Source organism: Mastomys coucha, unplaced genomic scaffold (assembly GCF_008632895.1).
Source record: "Mastomys coucha isolate ucsf_1 unplaced genomic scaffold, UCSF_Mcou_1 pScaffold5, whole genome shotgun sequence".
NCBI classification, from domain to species: Eukaryota; Metazoa; Chordata; class Mammalia; order Rodentia; family Muridae; genus Mastomys; species Mastomys coucha.
Window position 1 is genome coordinate 90,813,209 of NW_022196911.1, and position 23,396 is coordinate 90,836,604.

At 49.5% G+C, this 23,396-nt stretch overlaps 2 protein-coding genes across 2 annotated transcripts; one reads left to right on the forward strand and one right to left on the reverse strand.

The window, feature by feature from the left end:
* Positions 1-7,435: 7,435 nt before the first annotated feature.
* Positions 7,436-15,363, reverse strand: Sgca (sarcoglycan alpha). Its single transcript, XM_031354062.1, has 9 exons — positions 15,096-15,363; positions 14,851-15,005; positions 14,607-14,679; positions 13,857-14,055; positions 13,330-13,492; positions 11,970-12,178; positions 11,669-11,695; positions 7,838-8,030; positions 7,436-7,610 (listed from the first exon to the last, which is right to left on the reverse strand). Exons 1-8 carry the CDS (start codon positions 15,361-15,363, stop codon positions 7,850-7,852), a joined length of 1,275 nt encoding a protein of 424 aa, XP_031209922.1. The 3' UTR covers positions 7,436-7,610; positions 7,838-7,849.
* Positions 10,214-11,035, forward strand: LOC116078457 (spermatid-specific linker histone H1-like protein). Its single transcript, XM_031353697.1, has one exon. It carries the CDS (start codon positions 10,477-10,479, stop codon positions 10,966-10,968), a length of 492 nt encoding a protein of 163 aa, XP_031209557.1. The 5' UTR covers positions 10,214-10,476; the 3' UTR covers positions 10,969-11,035.
* Positions 15,364-23,396: the final 8,033 nt, after the last annotated feature.

A 23,396-nucleotide genomic window follows, 5' to 3' on the forward strand; every position in this document is an offset into this window, starting at 1 on the left:
AAAAGAAAAGAAAAGAAAAGAAAAAGAAAAAAGAAAAAAGAAAAAAAAAGAAGAGACAGACAGACAGACAGATTGTAGGAGAAAATGAAAGGTGAGGCAACTGAAAAAGGAAGAGGAGGGGGTTAAGAGGCAGGACAGGAATGGAAGCCATTACAGAGCACAAAGGCTCTCAAGTTGGAAGACATCCAGTTGCTATGGGGCAGGCTTCCACCTGGAGGGCTGTGGAACACCAGCCAACAGTGAGCAGAAAGAGCAAAAGACTGAGCTCTGGGTCTGAGTGGATTTGGAAAAGCCATGAAATCATTACCACCATGACAATAGAGTGTGGGGCTAGAGAGATGGCACAGAAGTAACAGTACTGGGTGCCAAGCTTGAGTTTTCTTCAACCTCCATATACATGCCATGGAACCTGCATACACACACACACACACACACACACACACACACACACTCATGTGCGCACAATGGGGGTATGTGTGCGCCTGTGTATGTGTATGAGTGTGTGCCTCTGTGTGTGTGTGTGTGTGTGAGTGTATATATGTGTGTGTGCCTGGGGGGGGGGGGCATGCGCGTACATGCAATGTTAAAAAGTAGATTGTGGCCAGGCAGTGGTGGCGCACACCTTTAATCCCAGCACTTGGGAGGCAGAGGCAGGTGGATTTCTGAGTTCGAGGCTAGCCTGGTCTACGGAGTGAGTTCCAGGACAGCTAGGGCTATACAGAGAAACCCTGTCTCGAGAAAAAAAAAAAAAAGTAGATTGTGGGAAACTCATATATTTTTCATTTTCTTTTCTTTCTTTCTTTATTTTATTTTCTATGCATTGGTGTTTTGCCTGCATGTGTGTCTTTGTGAAGGTGCAGGGTCCCCTGGAACCTAAGTTACAGACAGTTGTGAGCTGCTATATGGGTGCTGGGATTGAACCCTGGTCTTCTGGAAGAGCAGTCAGTTCTCTTAACCACTGAGCCATCTCTCCAGCCCCATATTTTTCCTTTTCTAGCATCCATGTTTAAAGGGGGGGGGGGATGAGCTGAGGGGTAGCTCAGCTGGTACAATGATTCCTAGCATGCACAATGCTCTGGGTTCAATTTCGATACCACATGAGAGGAGAAGACAGGGTCAAACACTCAAGGTCTTAGCATCCTATCTAGTTCAAAGCCTGGGTTACATGAGACCCTATGTCAAAAAAAAAAAAAAAGTCAGGTGAAACTAGTTTCATATCTTATTTAACCATAATCTCAACCCTAAAACCATACACATCTCAGAACTACCTGTATTTCTGGTATTCACACGTGACCAGCAACACCCTTGCATTTAAGGAGTATGAACGTCATCATTCCTTTCCATTCAGAAGGAAAAACAAAAATTTCTTGAGGCATTGGGGGAAGCAGAGCCTATCGGTCTGGATCTGACGGGTCAGAGAGACCCACACACCTCTCACCATGGGGAGGCTGTGTGCCACCCAGGATAATGCCATTTCTAGTGCCTACCCTCATGAGTTCTCACTTTAGCCCTGAAGTAGGAATGACTCCATTTAGGAACAAACTAACTGTTGAGGCCAATTCGGTGTGCCAGAGCCATGTTTAAACCTGGTCTGGAGAGATGGGGCCTCAGTGGTTGAGGCCCGCTGTCGGCAGCCCCTGTATTCCAGTATCTGGACAATAGAAGGTGGTGTGGAAATGGCTGCAGAGTCCGGCCGTGCATGTGTAGTCTGTATTTAGAATGAAGGTGGAGGCCACTCATCAGGCCACATAAACAGGGCCATCAAGGGGACTAGAAGTAGGGTGGAGTGAGTGCTGGGATGAAGCCACAAAAAGGGGGGGAGGGGCTGGAGACGTAGGGGCCGGAGACAGCTGCTACTCCGTCAGGATTGTAGGAAGCCCGTTTTGGTTACTCTTCCAGGAGAGGCTTCTGTCCAGAGAGTGTGTCTGTGTCCTCCCTCTGTACTGCTGGTCATCTGGGCGTTCACATGTGGATGCCCAGGCAGGGCTCAGTGTCTTCGGTAGTCACGCCATCCTCCCGGCTACTTGTCTGGGCCACTTCCTTTCAGGAAGACAGCCAAGCAGGCTCCTGTGTGCTCTTTGGAACCCAGCTGGGAGGAAGAGACTGCCAAGAGCCCCAGGCAAGGCCAGGAAGCAGAGGGAGGGAGGAGCTGACTTCTTATTCTCCCGCCCTTGACCAGCCCAGGAAGGACATGCAGGAGACCAGACAGAGTTGAGAGGGGAGCCAGCAGCCCCCACCTTTAAGGGTGCAGGGACCCAGTTGAAGCTAGCCGCAGGACAGTGACCCAGAGCTGGAGCTGTGCCTGCCCATCAGCTGAAAGGCTTGGGGGCGGGGCGGGGCGGGGGAGTAGCCAATGAGAAGTCAGAGGCATCTGTTCTGCAAAGAGCCATTGGATCAGAGACTATCCCTCCAGCCACGGTCACTGAATATCGTGCGAGCACCCCACCTCCCGCCCCACCCTGCCAGCCTCTGTCCGTACTTACCAACCCAGCTCCATAATTACGCAGCTCATGGGCATGCGGTGCCCAGAAAAGGTAGAACGGAGTACAAGTGATAGTGGTCGAGACTTCCTTACTTTTGCCCACAGAGAAAGCGCCGTCTCCTTCAGAGCTCTGAGCAGGTTGGTCTCAAGGTAGTGAGTTATCTCAATGGGATTGCCATCCTGTTCTACACTCCATGCCCCCCTTCTCATTACCGCACTTAACTAGCCTTTAAGATGACTCAGCAGTTAAGAGCACTGGCTGCTCTTCTGGAGGACCAGAGTTTGATTCTAGGCACCTTCATGGCAGCTTACAGCTAGCTGTCTGTAACTCCAGTCCCAGGGGATCTGACACTTCCTTTGGTCTCCACGGGGCATACATGCAGACAAAACACCCATACACATAGAAACTAAAAACAAACAAACAAAAACAAAACTCCGTTGTAGAGAGATGGTTTAGCAGTTAAGAGCACAGTGCTCTTCCAGAGGACCTGGATTCAATTCCCAGCACCCACATGGCAGATCACAACTGTCAGTAACTCCAGTTCCAGGGGACCAGACACCCTCACACAGACATACATGTAGGCAAAGCACCAAATAAATTAAAACAAAAATAAGAACTCTGAGCAGACACACAGACAGCTATCCCTCAGGTATTCCCTTCAAATAGCCTTGCCTGCCATCTTCTGTTGCAGGAGCTGTGCTGGACCTGAAGGGGTGGGAGTGGGGTGGGCTATTAGAGAGAGGGTGGGGGAGAATCCTGAATCTAGTGCTGGCAAAAGACTTGATGTTTTGATTGTGAGCCTCGCCTTTAAAGGCTGAGCCAGCTCAACAGCCCAGAAGACCTATAACCCATGAGCTCAGATAGCATCTCCTATCAGAGAGCCAAGAGGGCTCTGAAGGGACTCTGGAGGGCAAAGCAGCAGAAGGGACAGGGAGAGTCAATCTGGGGATATGTTTTAGAGCAGAGACCACAAGTGAAGGGAGTTGTAAAAATCTAGGGGAGTTTGAGGCCAGCCTGATCTACATAGTGAGCTCCAGGACAGCAAAGGCTATGTAGGGAGACCCTGTCAAAAGAAAAGAAAAACTGGGAGCTAAGAAGCCAGAAGCTCCTAGGAAAGAAGCCATAAAGAGGGGCCATGTTGTGGGGTGACACACTCCTATGCATTCTCTTAGAAGAGATGGACCATGTGCCCTTGCTCCTTTGTTGTTACTTTCTATCAGGGTCCCTGTATGGGTTGGTTGTGGATGCCAACTTGACACAGGCTGGAATTATCACAGAGAAAAAGGAGCATCCCTTGAGGAAAGTCCTACATGAGATCCAGCTCTATGGCATTTTTCCCACTCAGTGATCAATGGTGGGAGGCCCATTGTGGGCAGTGCCATCCCTGGGCTGGGTTCTAAACGAAAGCAAGCTGAGCAAGTCAGGGGAAGCAATCTAGTAAGCAGCACCCCTCCATGGCCTCTGCATCAGCTCCTGCCTCCAGGCTCCTGCCCTGTGTGAGTTCCTGTCCTGACTTCCTTTGGTGATGAACAGCAATGTGGAAGTGTAAGCTGAATAAACCCTTTCCTCCTCAACTTGCTTCTTGGTCATGATGTTTGTGCAGGACTACAAACCCTGACTAAGACAAATTGGTGCTGGGAGTTGGGCATTCCTGTGACAGCCTGACCATGTTTTGGGGAGGACTGTGGAAGGACTTTGAAATTTTGAACTAGAAGAGCCATTGGGTGTTAAGAGCTCTGTGGGATGATGTGTAAGAGCTTAGAAGATAATGTTGAGAACAGTACAGAAAATGGGAGCCTGGCTGGGCAGTGGTGGCGCACGCCTTTAATTCCAGCACTTGGGAGGTAGAGGCAAGCGGATTTCTGAGTTCGAGGCCAGCCTAGTCTACAGAGTGAGTTCCAGGACAGCCAGGGCTACACAGAACCCTGTCTCGAAAAACAAAAAAAAAAAAAAAAAAAAAAAAAAAAAAAAAAAAAAAAAAAAAAAAGGAAGCCTGACTTGTGAAATTTCAGAGTGAAGATTAAAGACTCTTATTAGGACCATTGCTATTTTGATTGTGAAGATTCTGTGATTTTGGTTAGCTGGGGCTGAAGAATTCAGTTGTGATTAGCAAGATACCAGAACTACTAAAGCAAAACCTTTGCATTACAGGGACTATTGATGCTGATTGGCCAGAGCTAAGAAATTACCAGTGACTAAGAAGAAACCAGCATCACTAAAGTGAAATCTTCTGGGAAGTATTTCCTAAGAGCACGGAGAAGCTGTGTTCCAGAGACAGCCATGGTTGTACCTCATATTGGCAGCCAGACTTGGTAATGTATAAGAGTCACTAGGTGGTACTGGTTTTGAAACATGAAGGGGTAGTAGCTGATGCTTGGCACTTTGAGGGGCCAGGAGAGGCTATTGTGCCTGAACCATGGTGAAGGTGCAGCTTCAGTGACTGTTGAAGATCCAGGACTGAAGGGGTCATGCAGAGCAGTTGAGGCTTAGCACCATGAAAAGAGCTTATGAGAGGCTATTTGCTGCAGCCCAGTTGCAGCAGAAGTCAGCAGTGTTTTGGAGATGCAAGTACCATGAGATGACCACCAGAACAGCAGCAGCAGTGGAGGACAGGCAGCTGGAGCCTAGAAGACAAGGTGTGTGCTACAAAGGGCAGAGCTGGAGAAGTGACCCAAGCCCTTGGAGGAACCCATAAGATCATGAGTGGATCCCAGACATTGAATGGTTAGAGTCTGATTTTGCTTTTGGTTGTGAGTGTGCCCTGACATTTTTCCCTCTTGAAGTAAGAAAGTATTTTAGTGGAGCCCACACTTAACAGACTTTGAAAAAAAAAAAAAAACTTTGACTTTCAAAAGAGATTGGATTATTTTAAAGGGATTGAAATTTTAATATGTAAGAATTTGTAAAGACTGTGCAAATTAAGTTATTTAGACCTTGTGGATGAATGAGAAAGTAAGGGTTAAGGCTTAATAGTGATGTGTTTGTGTGTCAAGTTGACAAGGGGTCAGTTGTACTGGCTGGTTTTGTGTGTTAACTTGACACAAGCTGGAGTTATCACAGAGAAAGGAGTCTCCCTTGAGGAAATGCCTCCAGGAGATCCAGATGTAAGGCATTTTCTCAATTAGTGATCAGTGGTGGGAGGGCCCATTGTGGGTGGTGCCATCCCTGGTCTGGTAGTCTTGGGTTCTATAAGAAAGCAAGCTGAGCAAGCCAGGGGAAGCAAGCCAGTAAATAACATTTCTCCATGACCTTTGCATCCAGCTTCTGCCTTCAATTTCCTGTCCTGTGTGAGTTTGTCCTGACTTCGTTTGGTGATGAACAACAATGTGGAAGTGTATGAGGGTCTGCAGCCAAAGACGGGTCACTGAATCTACAGCTCTCACCAACCTAAGACAGAGTCATGTGCCAAGAGGTCGTGTTGTTGTTGTTGTTGTTGTTGTTGTTTTGGTTTGGTTTTTCTTTTTTTCTTTTTAATTTTTTTTTTTTTAAGATTTGTTATTATATGTAAGTACACTGTAGCTGTCTTTAGACACTCCAGAAGAGGGTGTCAGATCTCATTACAGATGGTTGTGAGCCACCACGTGGTTGCTGGGATTTGAACTCAGGACCTTCGGAAGAGCAGTCAGTGCTCTTAACCACGGAGCCATCTCTCCAGCCCCGGTCGTGTTTATTAATAATAAACACTAAAAGGTCTGGTTTGTGCAAATAAACACAAACTAGCTGCACATGATTTCCGAGACGGGTAAGGGAGAGAACAGTAGATCTACACCTAAGACAGACAGGGCCACGAGCCACCATAATTCCCAGGCAGGATTATGGTGCATAAATATATCTTATGCCCAGTCCAGCTAATTTTTAATAAGTAAAATAGGAGGAACTATAACCTCCCCCAGCCAAAAGCCAGCTGATTTGGACCTCACCTTGCCTAGGGTAAGGCTTCTTGACATAAACAAAGCTCTTTTGTTCTGCCACTTCTCTATCTCTCTTGAAGTTCCTGCTAGGAGCCACCACCTGAGTTTCTGCTAGGGACAAGATGCTAATGGCCTGACAAGATTCTGGCTTTGAGAGAGTTGCTTTCATTTTCTGAAATGTATTTATCTATCTAATGTTCCTAAGTAAAGTTGGACCTTGATCAGGAACTTCAACTTGGTCTCATCATTCCTCTCGAAGCCCAATTCCCCCATATTTTTTCCAGACTCCTGCCTCTCCTTCAGGAAAACCAGTTTGTGTGGCTGCAGGCAGCTAGAGAAGTGTAAGCTGAACAAACCCTTTTCTCCCCCAACTTGCTTCTTGGTCATGATGTTTTGTGCAGGAATACAAACTCTAACTAAGACAGTTAGGGTTAGTTAAGCTTTTCAGACTTAGTCTCAGCCTGTCCTCCCAAGAAAGTGGGATCCTGTAAGACCTATCTCAGAGCAGATGGCAGATGGTGAAGCAGAGCTGGCCTGCTCCAGATGTAGCAACCTGGGCAAATAGTCCCAGGCCCCTACATAACCAGACAAACATCCCTGAGCTTGTGAGGAAGAAGCCACACTGGCAATACTTAGCTCAAAGAACATTCTAGAATGACAGACCTCTGGCACCTAGACTAGCAGACAGTGCTCCTTACTAAGATCAGCCTCTCCCCAAACACAGCATGCAACAAAAGTTTCTGCAGGGAACTGTGGCAGGTGTCAACCAGATCTTTAGGTAAGGACCTGGATCCTCTACTTCTCAAAGACCTCAGCTCCACAGAAGGCAAACAGGGCTTGCTCTGTGACAATGGCAAGTTGCTTTCTCTCTCCATAGGCTTTAGTTTCCTAGTCTAGAAAGTGTGGCTCATGATCCAGTCAAACCTCATGACCAGATGCAGTGAATTTGAGAACAGCAAAATTGGAAGCATCCAAAGGGCAAGTTGGCATCCCCTGGGGATGCTCAGAAGGGAAACAGAGGCGGAGACAGAAGCACCAGAATCGATAAGCAGCAGGTATGTTTTTATTCTTGGGTGCTGACTCCAAGCACCCTCACCCCTCTCCACACCATCCATCGGCCTGTTTGGAGCCGGAGGTCCAAGCAGGCTAGGAGTTTGAATCAGTTGTAGACATATTCACAGGTCAGCAGCTCTGAGTGGTGCAGCTGGAGCTGGAGCTAAAAATGGATGTAGACAGGAGGTTCCAGACTCCTGTATCCCTTATCCTGACCCTCTGGCCCTGACTGTTTGGCAGTTGTGGGGTACAATTCCAGCACTGTTGAGCACCTGTGCATGGAGGCAGGCAGGTGGATTGATCTCCCATATCCTACCAATCATCCCCAGCCTTGAGATAAAGGCTCCCTTATTTCTTGGTTGGAGGATGGCACTACGCAGCTAGACCCACCTGGCAGGGCTCTCAGTGCTGGTCCAGGATGAGAGGCATCTGGGCGCTGTCTACTCGGGGAGGTAACCGCTCTCCTGTACGCACATTGAACATGGGCAAGGTGGAAAGAGGCCGGGGCACCTCACGGCTGGCTGCCATTTGCCGAAGCTCTTCTGTATTCCCATGGATGGAACAGTGGTGAAACATCTGGATGCTGGAGACACAAGCAGAAGATTATCGGCTCTTGGAATTGGCTTCTAGGAGCTAGCCTGGCACTGCCTCAGAGCCACCCTGCTGTCTGCCTCCCCCGAACAGGGTCAGGTTTTCACAGGAACACCCCACTATGCTGGTATCAATTTGTCTTCTCTGGTTGCTGGATCACTCAAATATGGGTACCTGCTTTTGCCCAGTGATTGAGGCAGGGCTCAGCATACAGACAGCCTTGATTTAAAGCTGTATGTTCTTGGCTTTACCCTTTCTGCCTCCATTTCTTCCAGCTGTCAAGTGGAGATAATAATGCCCATACCCTACCATGTGCCCCATTGTTATGCAGAGTAAAGAAAACACAGCTGAGTGTTTGGAATAGTGGCCGGCATAGGTAACTCACAAGATGCCAAGGCAGGAGCAGCTGCCCACACAGAATTCATATGTGCAGAAGCTAGTATTACCTGGGTTTTATAGTCTGGTGTTGTGGTTTGGCTTGTTTAAAACTTAAAACGGCCCAGGCCTCAAACTCCATATTGACTGAGGATGACCTTGAACTCTTTTTTTTTTTTTTTTGGTTTTTGGAGACAGGGTTTCTCTGTATAGCCCTGGCTGTCCTGGAGCTCACTCTGTAGACCAGGCTGGCCTCGAACTCAGAAATCCGCCTGCCTCCCCAAGTGCTGGGATTAAAGGCATCCACCACCACTGCCCAGACCTTGAACTCCTGATCCTCCTGCTTCCATCTCCCAACTTCGAACATTACAGGGGTGTGCCTCATGCTCAGTTTACATGATACTGAGGGTCAAATCCAGAGTTTCTCACATACGAGTGCCCTCCTAAGTGGCTGCATCCCCAGCCATCTAACATTTTTCTATCCCCATGGTCTTCTCAGTCTCGTCTAGCTCTTCTCAACCTCTTTCAGTATCAGCTCCAAGCATCAAGACTATCTCTTTACGTTCGACTGGCATCTTACCCATTCTTTTGCTTCCTCTTTTGACTTTTCTGCCTTTCCCATAGCCCACCAGCTCCATCCTCAGCATGGAGCAGAATCTACTGCTGCTACAGGGAGTGGCCACACCCATCAGAAGGCCCTTCCTGAATTCCAACTTCAGGTCCAACTTTAACCCTACATGACAGTCCTAGGTCCTTGCTTTCTGCTGTCCCAGAGCAAGCTGCCATGTGTCTGAGTTTGAGTTTGAGGCCAGCTTGGACTGTACCATGAAGCCAAGTGAGCACAGAAGTAGAGCATCAGGACTTGCCTTGATTTGTTTTTGTTTTGTTTTTTAATCATTGGGCCTCTGCTCTTACTGCTCTGTGACATTTGGTAAGTTGTTTGACCTCTCTGAGCTATTATTATAGTAATCTATACTTTACTATAGCAAGCCCAGCAGTGAATTTGACCTCCAGGGGATGGTGTTTTCAACTTTCTCATTCATGTGAGCCTGCTTTACTTTCTCATTCACGTGAACCTGCTTTACTTTGAGCTTTGTCTGGTAACATTTTCCCAAACTCCTGATCTTCAAGTCAGAACAGAGAATTTTCTTTGTAAACAATAAGTTTTCTACTAGGCATGGTGGCACAGGGCATGGGAGCCTGAGGCAGGAAAAGCTTGAGTTTGAGGCCACCTTGGGCTGTACAATGAAATCATCTTAAAAACAGTTTATATTGGCTGGTGAGATGGCTCAGCGGGGAAGAGCACCGACTGCTCTTCGGAAGGTCCTGAGTTCAAATCCCAGCAACCACATGGTGGCTCACAACCCTCTGTAATGAGATCTGATGCCCTCTTCTGCTGTGTCTGAACACAGTGATGGTGTACTCACATAAATGAGATAAATCTAATTTAAAAAAAAATAAGTTTAAAAAAAATAAACTGAGGACTTAGATATAGTTCAGTGGTGAGACACTTGCCTAGTATGTGAGAAACCCTGGATTCCACACACAGCATCACTAAGTAAATCTGAGGATTCCAAATGTTCTAGAAGTGGTTCAGAAATGCACATATACTCCATATATGTATGGGCATTCCCTGTGTGGGCTCAAGCAGCTACAGCCTTCCTCCAAAGGGCATCTGACATATCAGATGTTCCCCACTACCTGTCGCCTCAGACCTTCCTAAGAAGGAACAATGGGGGCTACTATGACCCCCCACAGGATTCTGCCTACCTCACAATAGCCCCCTTGAGGTCACTGCAGAGATAACTTCACCAGCCCCTGAGCCCCAGCACAAGTCTGCTGAGGCCAATCGTGGGTGATCGTCCTCGGTCCTCTCTCTGGCCAAGGTGTGGCCCAGACGCCTCTCCCCCCCAGCCCCCTACGGAGGCGCCTCTGAGGGAAGCAGAAGCCAGAACACAGCCCACCCACTACCGAGAGGAACCGGGTGGACTTTTCCAGCCGCCACCCTGGAGATCCTAGCACCTGGCGCTCTACAGCCATCTCCGGAAGAGAATCAGAGAGCTATGCCGCTGGTACCAGCATCCGCCACCTCAAGTACTGTGGTGGCTGGAGACCAAGATGCCAGCACATCACAGGTCCCAAGCCAGAGCGAGAGTAAAACTGGGCCCAGCCTCAGTACCCAGAGCCTGCGGAAGCCCTCCATGTCCAAGGTGATTCTGAGGACTGTGGCTGACAAGGGGGTACACAGCCGTGTATCCCTTGCTGCCTTGAAGAAAGCTGTGTCTGTCACAGGGTACAATATGGCCCATAACACCTGGCGCTTCAAGCGTGTGGTCCAGAATCTAGTCAAGAAAGGCATGCTTAGGCAGGTGACCGGCAAGGGTGCCTCTGGCTCTTTCCGCCTGGGCAAGAAGCAAACCTTCAAGTCCAACGATAGGACCAAGAGACGCCAGCGGAGGCAGAAGTCTGGACCACGCCAATCACTAAGCTCCAAAAAGAGCAATAACCGGCTTTTCAAAGGAGTTCGGAGGGTGGCTAAAGGCCGCCGCCAGTAATAAGGCAGGCTCAGGCGGGGTGCCAGGCTTGCCATGAAATGGGAATAAAACCCAACTTAGTTCACAATTGCCTTCTGGAATCTTTGGGGTTCTGGGGGTTGGAAAATTCGGCCAGGAGCTGAGAGAGGCACGGGACAGGGAGCGTTGGAGGAGAAGTCGAGGGCAAGAGGAATCTGAGACAATAAAATGGGCTAGGAAAAATATGGTAGGATTCAAAGCATCCATTGCCATCAGCTTGGCCAGCCACATCCTCTCCTCATGGAGAACCCAGAGGTAAGTTAGGTCCCTGGCTCACAGGAGGGAGGGAAAGAGGAAGGGAAAAGAGGAGAGAGAGAGAGAGAGAGAGAGAGAGAGAGAGAGAGAGAGAGAGAGAGAGAGGAGAGAGAGAGAGAGAGATGGGGAAGGAAGGAAAGGAAAGAGAATGAAGGCAGAAGAGGAGGAGAAAAGGGAAAGAAGTCACATTGGTAGCCCTTTGTTGCCTCTCAGGTTCTTTCCTCTGGACAGAGGCAGGTCCCCTTTCCCTGTGCCACAACAGCCTCATCTATGACCAGAACACAAGAGGACAAAGTCAATATGTGGGCTTAGCCCCCAGCTGGCCTGGGGCCAAGGCTCAGAGGTCTTTGTTGCTCATAGAGACTAAAGGGTTCTTCAACAATCCTGGGGGCTCCCCTCTCCAGCCCCCCAACTTTGCTTTACTCACTCAGAGGTGGCCATGTCTCTCTTCAGCCTGTGGGGAAAAATAGAGGTTGGGGAGAAGGGTCAGTACAGATCTGGCTTTGCTCTGTGATGTCCCAAGAGCTCCCAGTAGGAATTCCACGTGCTTATAGTCAGAACCCCCTCCTAGTTCCAAGACAGACAAGAGTGGCTCCCCAGCTACCTAGAAAGGGAGCCCCACACACCTCTTACAGTTGAGAATAGCATTCCCTGGAAAGTATGGCTTCCCCAGCCCCAGAGTGACCCTTGAGAGGCGTCAACCTGCCCTGTTCGGCACACACACTCACCGTCCTTCACGCCGACAGCACATGATGTAAGCCAGCAACAGGGTAAGCAGCAGAGCCACCAACAAGGGCACCAAGAGGGTCACCAAGGCATCTGTCAGGAAGTCTCGGCCTGTGGCTTCAGTGGGTGGGCAGAAGAATGGGTCGTGCTCCAAAATCCCGTCGCCTGGAGTAGGCACCTCATCCAGGGGCTCTGGGACTGACTTGTCGACCTGCATAGAGTCCAGGGCTGACCCAGGCATAACTCAATGGACACAGAGACCCTGCCCCACAGGAGACATCCCACAGGAGACATGCCAGAGTGTCTGCTGCCACCAACCTACAAACCCCACAGAATCACCTTTTGTTTTTTTTTTTTAAAGATTTATTATTATATGTAAGCACACTGTAGCTGTCTTCAGACACACCAGAAGAGGGCGTCAGATCCCATTACGGATGGTTGTGAGCCAGCATGTGGCTGCTGGGATTTGAACTCAGGACCTTCAGAAGAGCAGACAGTGCTCTTACTGAATGATCTTGCCAGCCCAACCACAGACCTTTTTCCTACCTGTCTCCTCTAACCCATGTGACTACAGAACAAACACTGGGTGAGAGGCCAGGAGAAGCCAGATCCAGAAGAGGCAAGCATGTACAATGGCTAATGCTGGTGCTAGGTTTGGGCTGCCTGAGTCTGAACTCTGACTTAGTGATTCACTGGGGTGACTTGTCCCAATGTAGTTTCCTCAACTGTGAATTCAGAGCAGTGAATCATAGTGATGAAACGTGGGGGGAATGTGGTGCCCAGCACACAGGTCTCAGTAGGTGCCAAGGTGGGGTGCCAAGGTGTCATAGCAGGACAGTAGTGGAGGCTGTCCCTGGGCACAACGTGCATAGCTGTCAATGACCCTACCCTAGGTGGTCAATGACCCTTACGGAGTTTCCTTTTGCTGGTTTCCAGGAGCAGGGCACACCAGCAGTGTCCAGCCTGGACTTAGAATCTCTAGAGTCCCTTGAAACATCACCAAGAAGCCACAATGAGCTTCTTACTGCAGGTTGGCTTGTTTGGTGGCACTTCCACAGGAAACAGACAGAGGTGTCACACAGAGGGCCATGCTCTTGCCTAAGAATTCCTGATAGTTTTGGCTGAGCAGGTTCTGGGACTCTAAGCTGGAGAGTCCGGATGTAGGCTTTGTCGCCCTCTTGTGGTAGAAGATAAAAGTGGGTTTGTTTGTGTGTGTGTGTCCATGACAGACAACAGACTGAGGCTGAGACCCAAACTGACACTATCAGAGAAAAAAGGCTGGTCTAGAGAAATCATAGCTGGAGCAGACTTGTTGAAGACTGTACCCCAAACCCAGACGCTAGAGCCAGGATCCCTCCTCACCAGAGACACATTACACCAGTCAATGCGGAAGTGGGGTGCCAAGGTGTCATAGCAGGACAGTAGTGGAGGCTGTCCCTGGGCACAACGGGCATAGCTGTCAGGCGATGCTACCATCTTCAGGCAGGTGGAGAAGGGTGTGGCAGAGCCCACCTTAATGTATACCCTGGAGCAGAAAGGAGCCACTGTCAGCTTAGTAGCTTAGTAGGCTGTAGGCAAGGACCTGGTGGGGACAAAGTGGCCAGTGGAAGACATTGGGGCCTGATGGGAGCGGTCACAGTCCCCAAAACCTGAGATGAAGGTTATGCACCCTAGAAATCTCTTAATATGTTCTCATGGGGCATCAGTAAGTTGTTCAGAGTTCAGGCCAGACAAGGGTTTGGGCCCAGGAAGGACGAGGAGATGGAAGGAAATGTGCAGTGGTGTGCAATGAAGAGATGAACTGATGAAAGTATGTCATTGCAGCACTCGGGAAAACTGGGAGGTGGCTAGCCATCCAACCAGGAAACCCGTCCCGGGTTGCCGCTTACCCTTCCTTCTGGCCCTCAATAGGAAGAGGGACTCGGCCACCACGGTCCAAGGCAGAAGTGATGTTGAGCAACTGGAGCTCCCCTGGCTCCCAGAGTCCCCCCAAGGCGGTGAGGAAGCGGTTGGCAGGTGTGGAGGGCAGCACTTCCTCCACATCATGGCTGCGCACCAGGAACTCAGCTTGGTATGGCAACCCGGGACCTGGGGAGGCCAAGTGGATACTCAGCTGCACCCCATTCTGTGCCCGACTCTCCAGGTGCTTTCTAACCTCCTCCAAGCATCCCCATAGTCCCCCACATCACCTCTGCCCCCAACAGCCTCCATACAACACAGGCCCCGAGTTCCCTTCTCCAACACTAGCCCATGACCCCTGAGTGCCCTGCAGCCTGTGGGCAGCCCGAGAACAGACCTCATCCCAGAGCTTCCTTCCTTCCCTAAAGCTACCAACACTATTTCTGCCCTGATGTCCCCTCTCCAGGATGCTTGACTCTCCATTACTTCCCAACACTCTCTTTCCCAGGGGAGGGTCTTCAAGATTGGCACCAGTAGCCTGGTGGTAGTGACTCATGCCTTTAATTCCAGCAACTCAGGAGGTAGAAGCAGGCAGATCTCTATGAGTTCAAGGCCATCCTGGTCTACAGAGTGAGTTCCATGATAGCCAGGGCTACACAGAGAAACCCTGTCTCTCGGAAGACAAAAAAACAAAAGAAAACAAAAAGATGTCACCAGCAGAGGAATGGAATAGGAGGTACCTTCAGGGTCCCCAATCAGCAGCAGTAGCCTCTGTCCTGTGGTGTCAAAGCTGTCCCGATTGTAGGCTGTAACCTGGGGGAATGAAAAGTCTGAGGAGGGGCTCTAGGTGGAAATTGACAAGGTACACGTGGGCTGTATGCAAACTATATGCAAATAAGCACGCATAAACACCAATCCTGCTGGCAGGGTTACCCTTTGGCCCCAGTGGCCACCCCCAGGGTCTGGATGCCTCTATGCTGGCACCTCAATGACTTGGTGCCCACGATCTTCTGGAGTAGGGGTGCCATAGAGGAAGCCAGGGTTATAGGGACTTCGCTGTGTGTAGTGCAGCCATCTGGGTAGGTCCGGATGTCCCTGGAGGTGAGCGTGGTAGGTGAATCGGACAGTGGGTGGCACCGCTGATGGGAGAAACAAGAGGGAATTGGAAAGTGGAGACAGGACAAGAGAGCTGCCCTGACACACTCCAGCCCATCTGGGCCCTCTCTTACCAATGTGTTCCGGAAGGCGCAGGAAGGTGGCGTGTTCCAAAGGATGCACAAACACACGACCCACAAGTGGGTGTAAAGTTGTCTGCTGGGCCTTAGTGTCCCTCAGCCCTGCCAGGAGACCTATGGGCACCCCCGGGAGTCCCAAACACACAGACAGCTTCAGTCCTGGGCAGAAGTGAGCTCCTTTCCCCACAGTGTTCCTGATGCTGAGAGCCAAGGGCTCCTGACTTGCTGCATGTGGTGGGGTGTAGATCCTACTCTGCTGCATAGTGTAGAGGGTGACAGGACCCAGACTTTCATTTTCTTTGAATTCATGGAGGAGACCCCCAGTCAACTTTTCACCTGGCTCACGTGGGAGGGGACTGGTGTTAGGTTGAGAAAGGAGTATGCTGTGTATGCTCAGGAAAAGAGCCCCAACCAAATGTCAGGGAGGCTGGAAGAAGAGAGGACCCCCAGAAAAGGGATAGCCGTTCTGAGGCCCCCCACTTCTCAGAGAAGAGCACAGAGCAGAGTCTGAGCTTTAGGCCAATAGAAGCCCAGCAAAGTGGACTTGCCCGCCACTCCCTCTGTCTTCCCTCTTAATGCCAAATTTAGCCTGCTCTGCCAGAATTAGAGTCCCAGCCAGCTCATTAAAGGGCCCACAACCCTCTTGGCTTATCCCATCATGCCCACCCAGGACCCTAGGACACCTCTGCCCTCAAAGCACCCAGTACCCATCCTCCAGAACCCAGATCCCAGCCCTGGGTCCCTGAGGACTTATCATTAGCACCCCCAAAACCCTCTAGGTCTTACTTTACCCTCCCCTAATCCATCTTCTGAGGAACCCCTACTCTTCTACCTCACAACCTCTAAATTCCACAATTCTGTCCCTCCCCCAAAGAAGATCCCCAACTTGCCTGCAAGGAGAGGAATCCAAGTTACTGCTGCTGCCATAGTTGTCCCAGCCTAGCCAGTTGAGTGACAGGGACAGAGGTTAGAGAAGCGGAGGGGGGCGGGGGAGCGAGGGGGAAGAGGTGTGGCAGAGCAGCTGGGGCCAGCCTTGCCCAGAGTGCCACCTCTTCCCATTCCCAGAGAGAGCACTGACTCTGGGGTGGACACTGTCCTCACACACGGTGTCCCCTAGTTGTCCCTCGTGACCACAGTGAGTTTTATCTGGTGTCTTTTTTTTTTTTTAAATATATATTTGACGTAGTATTCTGCACTTCACTTGCTCCTTTGGTTTGTTTTTGTTTGTTTGTTTGTTTGTTTGTTTTTTGTTTTTTTTCAAGACAGGGTTTCTCTGTGTAGTCCTGGCTGTCCTGGAACTCACTCTGTAGACCAGGCTGGCCTTGAACTCAGAAATCCGCCTGCCTTTGCTTCCCAAGTGCTGGGATTAAAGGCATGCGCCACCACCGCCCACCACCGCCCAGCTCCTTAGGTTTTATTATTTTGTGTGTTCGTGTGTTTTGCCTGCATGGATGTCTGTGCGCCACCTGAATGCAGTGCTCCCAGAAAGCTAGAAGAGGGAATCGGACATCCGATCCCCTGGAACTGGAGTTACAGAGAGGTGGTTGTGAGCGGCCATATCAGAACTGGAACTTTGGTCCTCTGGAGGAGCAACCAGGGCTCTTAAACCACTGAGCCATTGCTCCACCCCTATTTTGTTTTATGAGAGAATCTCATGTAGCCCAGGCTGGCCTCAAATGTGCTATGCTGTGAAGGTGACCTTGAACTCCTTATCCCCCTGCCTCATCTCCTGAGTGCTGAGATTACAGGTGTATGCCCCCATGCTTGGTTTTATGCAATGCTGGGGACTGAACTCAGGACTCGGTATATGCTAATCAAGTACTCCATCAACTGGGCCCCATTCATGGTCTTGGGATTTTTGTTGTTTTTACTTTTTGGTTTTTGGTTGTTGGTTGGGTTTGGTTTTTGTTTTGCTTTGTTTGTTTGTTTGTTTGTTTGTTTGTTTTATTTTTTTGAAACAGGGTCTCATTGAGTATCTGATGGACCCTAGATACAGGAGAATTATCCCAGTCAGCTCATTAAAGGGCCCACGACCTTCTCGGCTTGTTCTGTCATGCCCACTGGGGACCCTAGGACACCTCTACCCTCAGAGATCCCAGTATCACCAGACTCCACTCCAGCCTTTATATTTTCTTTCCCCTTTTTCTTTTTGGTTTTTTCAAGACAGTTTCTCTTTGTAGCCCTGGCTATCTTGGAACTCTCTCTGTACACCAGGCTGGCCTTGAACTCAAAGACCTACCTGTCTCTGGCTCTCTAGCACTGGGATGAAAAGCATGCATCACCACACTTACCCAAAATGTATGTGTTTGTGCATTTGGAGGTTTTGTCTACATTTTTGTCTGCGCACAAAGAAGAAGTTATTAGATCCCATGAGTCTACAGTTCTAGATTGTTTTAGCCTCCCTGAGGTGCTGGGGACAGAACCCAGGACTTCAGGAATAGCAGCAGGCACTCTTACCCGCTGAGCCATCTTTCCAGACCCTCAGTGTATGTTTTCTAAACCACAATCTGGCTACGCGGGCCCTCTCTTAAGTCTCTAAAGTTTATTTTTATTTTCCGTGTACAAGTGGTGGTCTACATGTGTGTTTGTGTAGGACATGCACATCTGGAGCCCATGAAGATCAGAAGAGGGAATCCTCTGAAAACGGAGTAGCAGGTAATTGTGAGCCACCACGTGGGTGCTGGGAACTAAACCCAGATCCTTTGTAAGAGCAGCAAGTGTACTTAGTCACTGAGCCATCTCTCCAGCACCCCAACCCCACCCCACCCCCTTTAAAATCTCAACAGCTCCAATGGCCCTTAAGCTCCCAGCTCATCCCCAGTAGATGGCTTTCAGGCCCTTCCTCTATTTTTGTGGCCATTTTGATTAGAACGGCACCTCCCCACCCCCACTCACGGCAACATCCCTAGACTCTGGCCTCGCTTAGCGTCCTCTTAATTTCCTGGCCTCTGTCCAAGCTGTTCTCTCTGCCTGGTGTTCCCTTCCTGCCTTGTCCCTTGGGCAGACTTTGAGCAGGTCACATGTGTCCCCTCCTCTCTGAAGCTTTTCCCCCTGTACCTCCTCTTCCTAGGCTGGCCTGGGTACTGCTGTCTCACCCCTCCTCCATCCCTGTGCCAACCCAGCCTCAGAGCATCATGGTGTGGAACAGGTGTTCTGGGCCACTCACCTGACCTGGGGTCTAGCAACTAGTAAGCGTAGGGGCTGGTTGACAACTCCCTTAACAGCAAGCAGAAGTATCCATACCCAACCTGAGCCTCAGACCAGCATCTCCCATGTGCAGGCCTGGTTGGAGGGAACCCAGACAGTATCGGCCAAGTGGGGAGAGCTAAGCAGAGATGCTCTCTCCAGCTCATGTTGCTGGGGCTAATTCCACAAGTGTGGAGTCCCAGCTTGACAGTCCCTGCAGACCTAGTCTTAAGTTACTAGCCCTCTCTAGGCCTCTGCTTCCACAACTATAAGCTGCAAGATCTGGGCTGGCCTCTGGAGAGAACCCACAAAAATACCGATAGCAGCCCGTGTTCAGTCACCTGTATCATACAGACAGGAGAACATCCTGCCTGACTGGGGCTTGTGTGATGGTGAGAAGGACTGATGACCTGTCTGTCTCTGTGCCAAAAGGCTCACATGCATTTATGCACACTGCCCCATTTCATACCCACAGCAATACCATAAGCCAAACATTACCACTGGGCGGTGGTGGCGCATGCCTTGAATCCCAGCACTTGGGAGGCAGAGGCAGGCCGATTTCTGAGTTCCAGGCCAGCCTGGTCTACAGAGTGAGTTCCAGGACAGCCAGGGCTACACAGAGAAACCCTGTCTCAAAAAAAAACCAAGACAGACATTACACAGCCCATGTAAAAAACACAGCCCATGTTTTACAGCTGATAACGCTGAGGCACGGCAGTTTCTAACTCCCTCCGAAGCCATGCTGCTGCCAACTAAATGCTCAGAAAGCACACAGCCCGGCGTCCAGGTCCTCCATGGTGCATTTGATGGTGGACACCTCTGGCTCTCCATTCCCGCATATATGCTCCTCTTGCAGGGTCTTCCACTGAGAACAGGTAGCAGAACACTCTGCCCTTGAACCCTGAGGAAGAAGCAGTGCTCCACCGCTGCCAGCATTCCACAGTCTTTGCAGGCATGGCCTCACCTCTAGGGCTCCTCAGCTCCCCACAAAGATGTCTCAGTTCACGCTTGCATTCAGGTGACTAGTGGGCAAGTTATTCTGTCCTTGTCCCTTTCCCTTCATTCTTCCCACCTGAGCACCCTGAGTGTCCCTGGAGAGTCACAAAATCTCCAGAGTCAGCATCCACTCAGGCTCACAGACAGGCGTTTGTGCCCAGATCACCTTGATATCTCCTACCTTCTCTGAGATGGAGGAGTGAGGAAGGGGGTTTAGAGGCAGAGCAAGAGTAGAAGACATTGAGAGTGGGCAGGTTGCAGAGTTAGAAGATGTCCCTGCTCTGCCCCTGAGCCTCCCGTGAGACACCTCCCCTGTTGCCTTACTGCTATTTTTGGTGCCCTTAGATCACACCCTTGGCTGTGTTAAGGCAGAGTGTGCCCCAATGCTATCTACTCACAAAAACACACGGTCCACAAAGGCTGGCCTTCCTCAATGGAAAAGCTACAGACATTTCTCTTCTGATCTTCCCCAAGAGCGCCCCCATTCAGGAGAGCCAGAGACTGTCCCAGGAATCCGCTGGAGGCCCGCAGAGCTCCCAGGTCACCAGAAAGCTTCTCGGGGCTTAGGGACCGGAAAGGTGTCACAGAGTCCTTAAGCTTTTTGTTCAGGAAATTTTTATTGTATTGTTTGTTTTGGTTTGTTTTAGAAAAGCAGGGTTGGGTGTGGAGGTACACTCCTTTCCTCCCAGCACAAAGGAGGCAAAGGCAGGCAGATTTCTGCAAGTTCGAGGCTAGCCAGAGCTACATACTGAGACCCTGATTCAAGAGAGAGGGTGGAGAGGTGCCTCAGAAGTTGGGAGCACGCGCTGTCCTTCCAGAGGATGTGACAGAGGATGTAACTCCAGCTCTGGGGAATCCTGCTAAGTGTGGCATACACTCACACACACACACACACACACACATATTTACACTAAATGAAAACAAAAGTGTTTTAACAAGCACAGAATAATGGGCCCTTAGATATCTATTACCCAGCTTCAACAATTATCAACTCCTGGCCAATCTCTTCCTCTCTATCTTTTCCAGGTTCCATCTCCCATTTAATTTCATCTGTCAGTCTCTCAGTGCACATATTTTAAAGAGAATGACTGACTCTTTCTCTTTAAACATAATCACAAGGGATTATCAATTATCAAGCTTCCAGTGTTTGATTTCCAGTCTCTTGTAAATTTCGTCTTTATTCATTCTGTGAGACACCGGGCCTTATGCGGCCCACGTTAACCTCAAACTCTTGGGTTTAAGGGATTTAAGGGATTCTTCTGCCTCAGTTTCCTAAATGCCTGGGACTGTGGGCTTGGTACTTGCCTAATTTTCCATCCAGTGTTTTGCTTTGTTTTTGTTTTCTTTTTCTTTTCTTTTCTTTTTCTTTTTCTTTTCTTTTTCTTTTTCTTTTCTTTTCTTTTTTTTTTGGTTTCTCTGTGTAGCCCTGGTTGTCCTGGAACTCTGTAGACCAAGTTGTGTTTTTGCTTTCTTTTTCCTCTTTGAGACAGGGTCTAACTATGGGACAGGGTCTAACTATGGGACAGGGTCTAACAATAGGACAGAGTCTAACTATGGGACAGGGTCTAACTATGGGACAGGGTCTAACTATGGGACAGGGTCTAACTATGGGACAGGGTCTAACTATGTAGCTCTGGCTGGCATGATAGTCAGGACCTCCTGCCTCAGTGTCCTTAGTAATGGGATTACTACAGGTGATGTTCTACAATCCCACACATATTTCACAGGTTTGTTTGGGGTGTGTGTGTGTGTGTGTGTGTGTGTGTGTGTGTGTGTAGTAGCAGCGCGTGCACACACACACACACACATACACACGCTTCTTTGTTTTGGGTTTTGTTTTGGCTTTTTAGCAATGTATTTGTTTGAATCCGCATCCAAATAGTGGAGACACTGTAACTGGTTGGTAGATTTAAATATCTACATTTTTACAGGCTTTCCATGGTCTCTGCCTCTTTTCCTCCCTTGCATCCCTCCATTCTCTCCTCCCTCCCTTCCTTTCTTTTCCCCTCTCTCCTGTGAAGGAGCCAGATCTGCAATTGCCCACGCTCTGGATTTGCTGACAGCATCTCTCCAGTGTTCTACCATGTCCTTGTCACCTTCGCACCCTCCATGAATGAAATTCTCTGGACACTGCTATCTTCTGCAGAGCATAGTTGGGTCTAGACATTGGATCGTGTTTAGGTTCTTTCTTCTGCAAGCCCACTTTACAGATGGAGGTAGGCTCGTTATCTGGAGGCACCGTGTGTACAGTCAGCCTTTACAGCTTTTGCTGTTCTGCCTTGCAAAATGGTGATATTCAAATCCCGCCACTCTCTCTCAGCAGTTGGAATACAGCCAGACAGAAAAATTGCCCTCATAATTTGCTTTCCAGGTGGCACAGTTCATATAGGGAAGGGTGTAAATGCTTGATTCTTTCCATATCTAAATATACTGGTTTCAAAATAATGGGTTGATTTCCCAGCATCCTCCAAACTGTGACCAATTAGCATCTTTGTTTTTGTTAGTAATATAATCATTACTTTACAGTTTAAACATATTTGATTGCTTCAATCCATCACAAATAGCATCCCTCCTGGTGTTCAGGGTGTCCCATTTTTAATTCTTTATTTATTTAGTCCTCATCAGTCAGAGCATGTAGTCGGGAATGGGTCAGGTCTCTGCTCCTCTCAGCTCTATCCTAGTAAGCTCAGTTGGAGCTTCCCCTCTGCTCCCTTACCCCTGCTCCCTGCCACTCTAAGCTAGCAGGGGCTCATCGCCCTCCGCATTGGCGACCAGCTCCTTTCCCATCTGTCCACCCCAGAGAATGTTGAATGAATGAATGAATGCATCATGCATGAATGAAAACATCATCTCTCTACAGTCTCATTCTATTCTAGTCTCCCTTTTGATCTCTAAGGAGCATATTTCTTCCTCTACATCCGAAACGCATATTATACGTCTCTGTGAGGGACAAAGGAACGGCATTCTCATCATTGTGATCTGATTCTGGCTTCTGCCTCCCAAACTCCACCCACATCTTTCTCCCTCCTCTTCCCCGCCCCCAGAGCAACAACAAAGAATGCAACTGGGTCAGTCCACCACGAGAGGGCGCCTTTCCCAGGCTCCAGCCGTCCCTGCGCTTGCGCAATGTTGGGGCTGATGGCGAGTGAAGAGATGGGTGGAGCGAGGCCTGCGCAGCACCCACTTCCAGGCTGGGAAAGTACGACCAAGGGGCATGCGTGCTGGACCCCGCTGTTAGCCGAGCGACACAGGAGGACTCTCAAGGGCCACAGGCCTATCGCGCATGTCGTCCATTTCCCTATCCAGAAAATGTCCTTTTTTTTTAAAGTGAAAGAAGGACGCCCCGTAGGGGGTAGGTGGTTGGAAATAATAATTACTTTCCTCACCCACCCGTCATCTGTCAACACTCCGGTATCCAAGGGCATCTCCTGTTCTCCCATCAACCGCACAGATATTTTGAGGATACCAGCCTGGAGACCTAGTATGTCTTCCTGAACCCCTTGTTTAATTTTTGTTGTTATTTTTGAATAGGGGTGTCAGCCCAGGCTGGCTCTATAGCTAAGGATATCCTTGGATTCCTGCTCCTCTTGCCTGTGGTGGTGCAGCAGAGTGCACCTCACACTCGGGGCTTTGGGACTGCTAGACAAGCACTCCATTGGCTGAATTGCATCTGCTTTCCATAGGTTGAACTTCAGGTCCCCTAAGGGGTGACCACCCAAGAGCATCAAAACCAGTGCCAGACTGTTCTTGGCCAAACTTCTATTCCTGGAGAAGCAGAGAAGAGGGCCGGGGGTGGGGAGGCCTGGGGACTGTTCTGGCTGCCACAGTCATTGTCACCGAGATAGTCCCTCGCCAAAGTGGAAGCAAGAAAGAACAATGGGCTAATGGGGAGCAGAGTGCGTTGTAAAGCGTAAAGCGTCAGGATGTTTAGGCAGGGCCAGGACAGCCCACCAGGCGGATCTGAGATCTACAGGAAGGTACCACTCAATGATAAAATTGGGGAAGGGCTGGGACAAGAACATCAACTCCAGCAGGATGTCCTTTGACCTCCAAGCACACACACACACACACACTCACAATAAATTAAATAAATTCAAAATATTACTTTAGCTA

Excerpts from the sequence above, each read along its gene's own strand:
- LOC116078457 (XM_031353697.1), top strand. The coding sequence starts at position 10,477 with ATGCCGCTGGTACCAGCATCCGCCACCTCAAGTACTGTGGTGGCTGGA.
- Sgca (XM_031354062.1), bottom strand. The coding sequence starts at position 15,363 with ATGCAGCAGAGTAGGATCTACACCCCACCACATGCAGCAAGTCAGGAG. Across the intron at positions 14,056-14,606 it reads GCTGATTGGGGACCCTGAAG|GTCCCGGGTTGCCATACCAA; the intron begins GTACCTCCTATT and ends TGGCCTCCCCAG. Across the intron at positions 13,493-13,856 it reads ATTGAGGGCCAGAAGGAAGG|GGTATACATTAAGGTGGGCT; the intron begins GTAAGCGGCAAC and ends TTTCTGCTCCAG.